Source organism: Leptodactylus fuscus, chromosome 5 (assembly GCF_031893055.1).
Source record: "Leptodactylus fuscus isolate aLepFus1 chromosome 5, aLepFus1.hap2, whole genome shotgun sequence".
Taxonomy (NCBI): domain Eukaryota; kingdom Metazoa; phylum Chordata; class Amphibia; order Anura; family Leptodactylidae; genus Leptodactylus; species Leptodactylus fuscus.
The window spans coordinates 4,050,907-4,062,101 of NC_134269.1; the positions used below are offsets into that span (position 1 = coordinate 4,050,907).

The 11,195-nt window shown below is 41.5% G+C and overlaps 1 protein-coding gene across 1 annotated transcript; it reads left to right on the plus strand.

Moving 5' to 3' along the window:
- The first annotated feature begins 7,856 nt into the window (after positions 1-7,856).
- On the plus strand, positions 7,857-9,991 carry LOC142202267 (olfactory receptor 5V1-like). Its single transcript, XM_075272327.1, has 2 exons — positions 7,857-8,667; positions 9,894-9,991. Exons 1-2 carry the CDS (start codon positions 7,857-7,859, stop codon positions 9,989-9,991), a joined length of 909 nt encoding a protein of 302 aa, XP_075128428.1.
- The last annotated feature ends 1,204 nt before the right edge of the window (positions 9,992-11,195 follow it).

Below are 11,195 nucleotides of genomic sequence, written 5' to 3' on the forward strand. Positions count from 1 at the left end.
TGGGGAGGAACAGCGCTAGGAAACATATTATAAAGACCTCTAACTGAATAACATAAGTGCTAGAGCAGGCAACTTCTACTAAAGGAACAAGATCACAGTAAAAATGGTCAATGATATTTGGTCCACAAAATGTCACCATCGATAACGGAAAGATACATATCAATGCAATGGAAAAACCCAACACCCAACACGTGACAGCCAATATCACACAATGGTCACTTGTCATGATAGGGGTGTAGCGGAGGGGATTACAGATGGCCACATATCTGTCATAGGACATCACTGTCAGGAGAAGACATTCAAATACTTCCGAGGTACCAAAAAAGAAAAACTGAGTCATACAGTTAATAAAAGTAATGGCCGCCCCATTATTCAGTAGGACGTGGAGCAGGTTGGGGACAATATCTGTGACCAACAAGATGTCACTGATGGAGAGTTGTGAGATGAAGAAGTACATTGGGGTGTGGAGGGTCTTACTGGTGGACACCAGGGTGATGATCAGGAGGTTCCCATATATTGTCCCACAGTAAACCACCAGGAGAAGACAGAAGAGGAGAATATTGGAATGTCGGCTGCTTTGAAATCCTAAGAGGAAGAACTTTCTATCCTCAGTCAGATTCTTCTCCTGCATAAATAGCACAAACAAGTGTTAAGTACATAGTGAAGGGCAATTGTTTCCTTTGCACAGTTTGGAATATCAACATATTTACTGCAGGTTATTGATTGGTGCAATAATGTGCTGTAAGAATATCTCTGTTATGTAAGTAAAGTATAAATTGTCATTCTCATCACAAGGAATGGTTGTATAGTACTCGCTAGAATTGATCTAATCTTGAGATTTCAGAATCGATTTTAAAATTCAATTTCCGATCATTTTCTAGCCGATCCCGATTGTGAAATTTGCTCGATCGCCGATTGGGATCCGATCTTTCCCGATCGCTCAACCCTATTCATGATATATACAGTACCTGAATAGGGTTGAGCCGATCTTAAGATAACCTCTGACCTCTATTCCGCCGGAAAAGATTGGGATCGGAATTCCGATAGCCATCGTGAGATTTACTTGATCGCCAATCGGAATCCGATCTTTTCCAATCCCAATTGCTCAACCCTAGTGCTAGCACAAAATCACTTTCCTCTAATCTATCAAACTAGAGAATGAAAGGACTTTGTACTGCTAATACAGCGAACAGCAAAAGCTTTCACATAGTCATAAACATTGGGTTTCATCACTCATGTAACCCCTACTAGTCCATAGAAGCTATAGTAACAACAGCAACGCCTGTATTTAAGGGTCATATGTCACCCCACTGACACCTCTGTAACACAATATGGGTGATGATTGTTGCCTTATGAAAGTCTCCTAAGGCCTGCCATGGTGTTTTAGACTCAGTCTATAATTTGCTAGACTTTAGTAAGACTTGCAAGGATATTTAGAATCACTAAAAACATTAACAATTCATTAAAGGGGTTGTTCTATTAACGACTCTCCTTCCCTATCCACAAGAAGTGGAATAGTTGTCTGATTATTATTATTATTATTATTATTATTATTATTATCCACTCCTCACACAACCGTCTCCAAGATTTCCCCCGCGCTTCCCCCATACTCTGGAACTCCTTACCACGACACATAAGACTGACCCCCACAATCACAGGATTCAAGAAGGCCCTGAAGACTCCCCTATTCAGGAAGGGCTACAACCTCCAATAACACTATCACCGCACCGCCATCTGTACAGTCTACCCCTCTCCTTCTGTCTCTACCCCCTCCCCTCATAGACTGTAAGCCCTCGCGGGCAGGGCCCTCTACCCCACTGTGCCAGCCGATCACTGTTAGTATGATATGTACCTGTATATTTTGTGAATTGTATGTAACCCCCAAATGTAAAGCACCATGGAATTAATGGTGCTATATAAATAAACAATAATAATAATAATAATAATAATAATAATAATAATAATAATAATAATAATAATAATATTATTATTATTATTATTATTATTATTATTATTATTATTATTATTATTATTATTATTATTTAAAACTGGTTTAAAAATTCACAACAAAACACATACCAAAACTAATGGCATTGCTATTTTGGAAAAGTAAAAGTTTCTTAGGCTTTAAGTACACGTAAACTTTTTCCACTTCTGTTCTATGTATCCAAATACAGCTCTCAAAATGTAGTGGGGAAAGTGAAATGTTGCCTCCTGAAGACCTAAGAAGAAAGGTTCTTAGAGAGAACCTCCTACTTCTTCCATCAACTCCAGTTCTTTATATTTTCCCACTGTTTCTTGAGTAGTCAGAATTAACTCTCAAGCTCCTACTGCACCCAAGCTATAAGTGTAGTGTAGTGTGTTAGATATTCTATACACTACAATATAGTACAGGAATATACTACAATACACTACTAGAGATGAGCGAACAGTGAAATATTCAAGATTCGATATTCGTTTCCAGTAGAGCCTCAATATTCGACTACTCGATCGAATATCAAATCCCATTACAGTCTATGGGGAAAAATGCTCATTTCAGGGGAAACCACTATTCGACTAAAGGAGAGTCACCAAGTCCACGAGTAGCAGGAGGAGAGTGTTTAGGAGGAGCGCTGTGCAGTTATTATAGTCTATGGGGACCATGCACTTTAACTGCACAGCGCTTGCAGTTGCGCTGATAAAAAGTAAGTTCCCTTGTCACATCAAGCTGCCAGCTCTCCTGACTAGTAAGGACGAGTCTGCGGCAAATCAACACTGGTTCTGCAGCAGGCTCGTCCTTGCTAGTCAGGAGATCTGGCAGCTTGCTGTTACGAGGGAGCTTACTTTTTCTCATAGGAATGAATTGACCAGCGTTGATTGGCCAGTGTACAGCATTCGGCCAATCAACGCTGGTTCTGCCGGAGGCTCGTCTGTGAGGAGGCAGAGTCTAAGATCAGACCACAATGGAGACTGCTGTGGTCCGATCTTAGACTCCGCCTCCTCACAGACAAGCCTCCTGCAGAACCAGCGTTGATTGGCCGAATGCTGTACACTGGCCAATCAACGCTGGTCAACTCATTCCTATGAGAAAAAATAAGCTCCCTCGTAACCGCAAGCTGCTAGCTTTCCTGACTAGCAAGGACGAGCCTGCTGCAGAACCAGTGTTGATTTGCTGAATGCTATACACTGCATACTACCTACACTGTATAACATTTGGCCAATCAATGCTGGCTCTGAATCAAATATTTACTGCAAATAGCTAGTAGTATTCAATCGAGTACGAACATTTTGAATGCTGTAGTATTCGATTGAATACCTACTCGCTCATCTCTATACACTACAATATATTACAGCAATATGCTACAATACACTACAATATACCTAAATAAAATCTGTAGGCAAAAAAACAAAACAAAAAAACAGATTTACTAATGTGCCTGTGTCTAGAATTTGGCATTGTCATGCTATCATTTAAGTTACTATTGGTAAATGTGATCTGTTGTCTTTTGTGTCACATAACTGTTACTGAAATGACTGAGGATACTCACAGCGAGGATTGTTCTGTTGTCCTGCCAAATTCCTTCTCTATCAATGAGACTCATGGTAGTCTTCTGTTTTCTTCATTTTCTGTGAGGTGACTGGGGACAATGTAACCTCCTGTATATATACAGTATAGACACAATGTAATCTCCTGCATATATACAGTATAGACACAATGTAATCTCCTGCATATGTACACCATGGACACAAAGTATCCTCTTGTATATATACAGAATAGATACACTGTACCTTCCTGTATATATACAGTATACACACAGTGGAGGACATAGACTGTGGTAAGCAGACTTATGAAGAGTTAAGCCATTACCTCACATGTCTCCTGTGGTCTACATCCTCGAGGAGGAAATCTTCTAATAACTAGTTATTCTAAAGAGTTTAAAAAAGTTTCCAAAGTAAAAAGTAAAAGCTGTTCTCCAGACAATTCCTCTGCATGTCTCTAAGAAACTTCTTCCACAAGTTGAACTTCATTTAGGTTCATTATATTGTTGCCCCAGTCATGAAGTTTGGGAAATGCTTTGTACCTTGTACCCTGTATATATTCCATCCATTACTTTTTGTGTATGCCCAACCATCCATGGAAAAGTGAAATAATGTGGAGGTGGCAGTAGCGTTAGGAGGCCACAGAGTGGCAAAGTGATACAGTGGTGAACCTAGTCTCTCTGCTGCCTGAGGAGGACAATAGAAAGACCCTCCTGCCCTCAACCCCCCAGTGTGCTAGTGGTATCATAACAGTGAATATAGTGCAGTAACATTTTGTGACTTACAGGAGATGTCTCTGACTCATTACTCACATTTCCCATCTCTTCCCTTTGGACCACCATAAACACTTCTTCCAACTGTGACTTGTCTTTGTAAAGTTTACAACACATACATCTTTGACTCCTCACTTCTCCATGCACCCGACCCATATATATACATAATGGGTGTAGACTGGTTGACTCAGTCAACCACTTCATTCCAAGTCACATCAGATACCCCCAGCCAAGAGTCAGTGGGTTCGTGAGACACAACCCTTAGTTGGCATGGTAAGGGAGCAGGCTATGTGCCCTCAGGTGTCCTCAACATGCCTTTTTGTGTTCCCTCAGACAGAGAAGTACTCTATGCTGTGGGCTCAGATCCACTATACAGTGAGGACGAGCTACTAGAGGACAGTGGTTAGTGTAGCTAAGATCTAGAGAAGACATCCGCCGCTTACTCCAGTAGGTGGGCAAGTATTAATGAGGAGAGTGGTGTGGGAGCTGGTGTTGCGGGTTGTCAGGCTCCTGGCTCAGAGACCTTTGAGGAAGATATCAGTAACCTGCAGACATTAGTGGATGGTGATGTAGCCAATTGTGATTAGGAAATGGGTGATGAAGTAGCTTCATCGTCATTGGGAGAAGAGGCTAGCTTGCGCATGAGGCAGCGGCGGAGTCGGCAGGGTGGCAGCAGTGGGAGGTTGGTAGCCAAAAGTGCCCAGGGTAGATCACGCAATTGCAGCAGACTACCTACCTGGAAAGCAGTGGTGCAGGTGTTCACAGAGGCAATGGCAGTAGCAGTCAGTTAGTGGGGAGTGTTGGGGAAAAAATCACCTACTCGGCGATGTGGCAGTTTGTTGTCATGTCGCCGGGGGAGGTCAACATAGCCATATGTTCAATCTGTGAGCAGAAGGCACCACAGATATGCAGCGTTACCATAAAGTGTCTGGGGAGAGTTTTGGCTCCAATGTGGTGGTCCAGCCTCCCGCAGGAAAAGTTTCATCACCCATTGGCATGCACCCCATTTCAGGCAGTCAAGGCTTCACCACCTCAGCCAAAGAAACTGTGAGTCCTTCCCATCATCTGCTGGTCGTGATGGTCCTGCTCTTCTTCCTCCTCAGTTATTGCGTCAGCAATCGATCAGGGAATCTATATCTAAGAGACAACAGTATGCTGCAATCATCCAATGTTGCAGAAGCTAAATGTGCTCCTATCCAAGTTGCTGGTGCTGCAGTCACTCCTTTTCCAATTGGTGGACTCTGCACCTTTCAGAAAACTGATTGCTTATGCAAAACTGCCAAACTGGAGAGTCCCAAGCTGTCATTTTTTCCCCAAAAAGACAGTACCAGGCCTGCACAAATATGTAGAATAGAAGGTTAGGTCTATGCTAGTCCTTGAGCCTGTCAGTCTCTGCCAAAGTAGTGCCGACGTGTGGCGCTGTAACTACAGTCAAGGACAATATATGTAGTTTATTGTCCACTGGGTTAATGCAGTTCCTGCCCAGACACACCAGCAACTTATCTCCTTGTCACGCTGTTGCTACCTCCACAATTTGCCACTGGGTAACTGTATGGCCTCCTAAGGCTGCTGCAACCTCCACACTCTGCCACTGGATAACTTTATGGCCTCCTCATGTTGCTGACACCTCCCCACTCTGTCTCTGTGTCACTGTATGGCCTCCTTACGCTGCTGCTCCTCCCCCGCCCTGCTTTATTACTGTCTCACTGTAGGGCACTGCATGATCTTCAAACTTTGATGCCACATTCCCACTCCGTCACTGGCTCACTGGATGGCCTACTAAGGCTGCTGCAACTTCCATACTCTGCCACTGGGTCATTGTTTGGCCTTCTTATGCTGCTGTGGTCTCCTCACTCTGCCACTGGGTCACTGTATGGCCTTCCCTTTGCTGCTGCAGTCTCCTTATTCTGAGACTGGGTCACTCTATGGCCACCTAAGGCTGCTGCAACTTCCACACTCTGCCACTGGATCACTGTATGGCTTCTCACGGTGCTGCTGCATCCTCACTCTGCTAATGGGTCACTGTATGGTCTCTTAACGCTGCATGCGCAGTCGGCTCTGCCCAGGCCCGATGCCTGGCAGAGTGAATTCAGAGCTGGAAGACGCCGCGGGGAAGCTGCACGGAGAAGACTTCTAAAGGTAGGAAAAGAACCAGCGTTGATTGGCCGACTGTATAGTATTCAGCCAATCAACGCTGGTTCTGCATCTAACTTTTCCATTCGAATAGCGAGTCGTACTCGATCGAGTAGGACTATTTCAAATTCTGTAGTATTCGATTGAATACCTACTCGATCAAGTACTACTCGCTCATCTCTACTTTTTCAGCCAAAGAAAAAATATTTTGTTCCAGGGATTTTACACTCATAACTTGAAGTTGATCTTTTTGATCGCACATAGAAAAGAATGTAAGAGTGTCCTCTCTCCCTGTTAATTAAATTAATTTGGATAGAGTCAAATCTTTTTGGGAAATCTGGAGAAGTGACCAAATCAAATTTTTCAAAACTCAATCATCTCTGATTATTACAGTAAAGCCTTCATATCCATCGTCCTCCCTCAGTAGAACATTATTTATCCTGGAATACTTTTTTATTCTCATTGAAAATACAAACGTATCAAAATGTAACTTTACAAATACAGAGTTATCGACTGTCCCACAGAAGGTTACCTTTTTAAATTATTATTATTATTTTTTATTATTATCTTTGACAGCCTTTAATGCTATCTGTTGCTATATCTGTAGCTCAATGATGACACTTAGTCATGGATGTGTGGTGTACTGTAATATTACATGTCAAAAATCCAATATGATTTGCACAATTGATATGATTTGGATATTCTTGTCATATTTATACTCAGTAACTGCATTAAGCAGAAGACGACTCAGGAGACCAGGACAAATAAATCTCCGGAGACATCTTCTACCTGACACTAGTATATAAATATTCAAACTAATCACATTCTGCATTAAGCATAAGAGGACTCATGAGACACGATATGCGAATCTCCGGAGACGTCTTTTAGTATATAACTATCCAGACTAATGCCATCCTGGCTCATTTCTTGTATCTGTCGGCTACACAACACGATGTCTATTGCCTCTGAGACTTTTCTACACAACATTCATGATAATTAATACATATGTTATCGAGAACAAAGAAAAATCTGATGTAAGTTTAAGAAAATTTCTTGGTAATTCATGAAGAAATTTGCTGAAAATTCCTCTCAAAATGTTTTAATTTGATCAGTTTGAAAAGGACAAACATATTATTACTGAGCGTCTAATAAGACTCAAAGGTCTGATCCTTCTCATCCACTTGGTTGTCTTTGTTCCCGGCGGTTTTAGACTATTTTTATCTAGGTCCACCCAACACAGGAGACACAAGATTACCTAAGATTGCTATTTCCTTATAGACATTTGATAGGGCACAGCTCATGGATTCTGCAATATGTTTGTTACACAATATTCAGTAATGTATCTCTATCTAGAATAAGACCCTGCGACCTCCAGCTATCGTCACTATATCTCACTGATGTTTGTTACAACATAACTACAATTCTTATTACATGGAGGAGAAGAATCTGACTGAGGTCACTGAGTTTTTATTGGTAGGATTTCAAATAAGCCAAGATTTAAGAATGTTCCTCTTCTGTCTTCTCCTGGTGGTTTACTGTGGGACAATATGTGGGAACCTCCTGATCATCACCCTGGTGTCCACCAGTAAGATCCTCCACACTCCAATGTACTTCTTCATCTCACAACTCTCCATCAGTGACATCTTGATCATCACAGATATTGTCCCCAACCTGCTCCACATCTTACTATATAATGGAGGGACCATTACTCTTATTGACTGTATCACTCAGTTTTGTATTTTATGTGGCTCTGAAGCTTCTGAATGTCTTCTCCTCACAGTGATGTCCTATGACAGATATGTGGCCATCTGTAATCCTCTCCGTTACTCCACCATTGTGACAAATGGACGTTGTGTGATATTGTCTGTTACTTGTTGGTTGTTTGGATTTTCTAGTACTCTGATTCACATCATAAAAACTTCCAAGCTTAATTTTTGTAGGCACAATGTCATTGACCATTTATTCTGTGATATTGTCCCCTTACTAGAACTTTCCTGTTCAGACACCTTCATCATCCAGATCGAGGTTTATATTATGGGCTTTCTATTTGTATTAATCCCAGCCTTAATCATTGTAGTGTCTTATACTTCTATTGTTCGGGCAGTCTTAAGGATCCCATCCAGTACTGGTAGACAGAAAGCTTTCTCCACCTGTAGCTCCCACCTCATTGTGGTCTCCATATTCTATGGGACAATATTCAGTGTTTATGTTGTCCCAACAAAAGGCCTCACACTTACCATGAGTAAGATCCTCTCCCTGCTATATACTGTGTTTACTCCTCTGATCAACCCCATTATATACAGTCTGAGGAATAAAGACATTAGAAAAGCCGTACAGGAGAGACTTTCTAAGCGTATAATCAGGTAGCTCATTCAAGATGGCGCCACATTGAGTGGCTGCCTTGATACAGAGCTCCAAGCTGAGAGCAACCTTTATCTTCCTTTTCATTCTTTTTCTCTGTATCTTCAAGAATCCTCTAACCAAGCAAACTAGCATTATGAATTAGTAGCTATAAATTGAATGGAAGACCCTGTGGAGTATTTTTTTCCTTTTGTTTCTATTGTTAAAGCATGGACAAGACTCAAGACCTGATTCAGCTGGAGCTTCCTGTTTGCACATGTGCCTGTTACCATCCCCCCAGGAGCTAAGGACAACATGGACACCATGCGGCATGGAGGAGAAACCTGCATGGAAGTGCGGACTTCTTCTTTCAAGGAGATGATTTTTGGTGTCTATTGCTGATGTGTGAAGATGCTACAGCTGACTGGTATTTCTTTCTATTACTGTGGACGACTGGGAACCTACCATCACCCACCTACCCCAGGAGTTATGGAAGCTTGGCAAGAGAGCAGCACCATGTATACCTGGATGGCTTCAGACTTCTTTGGGCAGTAGAACACAGTGGTAAGAAGAAAGGAGGAGGAGGAAGGCTTGTGATGAAGGACACTTGGGGCATTTTTTGTGGTTAATGGACAATAGTGCTGATACAAGATACCGAACTATCAGCTGTGAGCAGGAGATCTCACCACCTACCAAAGGAACTACCACATGTTATCATGATAGCTGCATATGTCCCCCACCTCTGCAAAAAACGTTTCTGCCTGTTATATCTACATGCTGTGACCCCCCTCCTTGTGTCCTCCAACCACGGTCGGGCTGTATTATTATTATTAACATCACTCCGCACAGAGAACTAAATGATCCTGCAGTGTGTCTGTGTTTCTTTCTTTTTAGTTGCTATGATTCCTAGGATTTCTCTATCTGCCATGAGCTTCTATGTGTGTCTCTCCTGCTATATACTACTGTACCATCTATGAAACTGTATCACTGAAATTTCCCCATTGTGGTACTATTGAAGGATTATCTTATCTTATCTTATCTTATCTAAATCCCTAAGTTGTTTGCCAAGAGTACTAGAGTCCCACTATATCAGCCCCAGGTTTCTTAACTATGTGTAATCCGGGGCAGGTCTGGAATCATTACTGGCCCATAAAAGGCTGCAGAGCCTGCCCTTCAGAGCAGATCCAGAGAGAGAGGAGGCGTCTGGGTCTGTCCTGATACTCTAAATCTGGCAAGACTATATTGTGCTTATTTGTGTGTTCAGTGGCTGTTAGTAAACCACGTGTACAGTTAGCTTATTATTAGTGGTTAGTTTGTAGCTCAGACGAGCAGGATTTTATTTGACGTTATTTTTTAGTTAAGGTTGTAATTTATTTTGCTCATTTTTTGTGCCCGACGTGAAGATTTATTTGTTTTGCTGTTATTTTTATTTGTTAGTTGCTTTTTATAAATAAAACAATTTGCTGCAAGATTTGCGTCCCTGTCTCTGACTGGTTGGGTCCTCACAAGGGTTAATTGGTGTTGGCTTCTTTTTTTGTTTTTGGTGCCATAGTTTCCTCTTGAGATATTGTAATTGTCTCTCTTCTAATGCTATGTTGCTCGGGCATCTGTATATTATATTATATTATATTATATTATATTATATTATATTATATTATATTTGGGATATGCAAGCAATCTATTCAAGTTGAGAATCTGCCACAAACATTTCTTCAAATTCTGTAGGAGATACTTACCACTGTTACACTGTTGCCATAATTATAACAACATACATTTTTAAAGACATTAACACAAAATAACTGTGGTCTTAATAGATACAATATATATCAATTGTATAGATATCTAAGTGATGGTAATGGGGACTTGATCACTGTTGACTGAGAGAAGCAGAGTTACTAAATGGGTTCTTTAGCATTGTATATATAGAAGCACAGGGGATATTTGATGTAGGTGACACCCTCAGAATTGACCAACTCCTTGGTATTCAATAGCATTGTTTGCCAACAACATTTAACTATATATTTGGTTTCCAGAGCTCCAGAGTCTTTAGTAGCCATAGCTTCATTCTTCTTCCAAACTCCCTCCCTCTTTTTCACACTTAAAGGGGTATTCCCACGTCGCATACTCACCAGTCTTCACTGCTGTAAAATCTTCTTTCTTCCTGGTTTCTTGTGTCATTTGGTGGGAGGGGTTTCACATGCAACCTGCCATTTAGTTCCGCCCCCAAATTGGTGTGTGGCTCTGCCCACCGCATGCGTGATCCTATGGGGTGGCTGAAGGGCCTGTGATGTCATCAAAGGTCCTCAAAAAAACACTATATGCACAATATTGGACTATGAAGTACAGGCAGGAGCAACTCCATTCTGTGTTACATACAGAGACTGCCTGTCTCTGCCATAATGAACACAATTGAATTAGCTAGCCTGATAA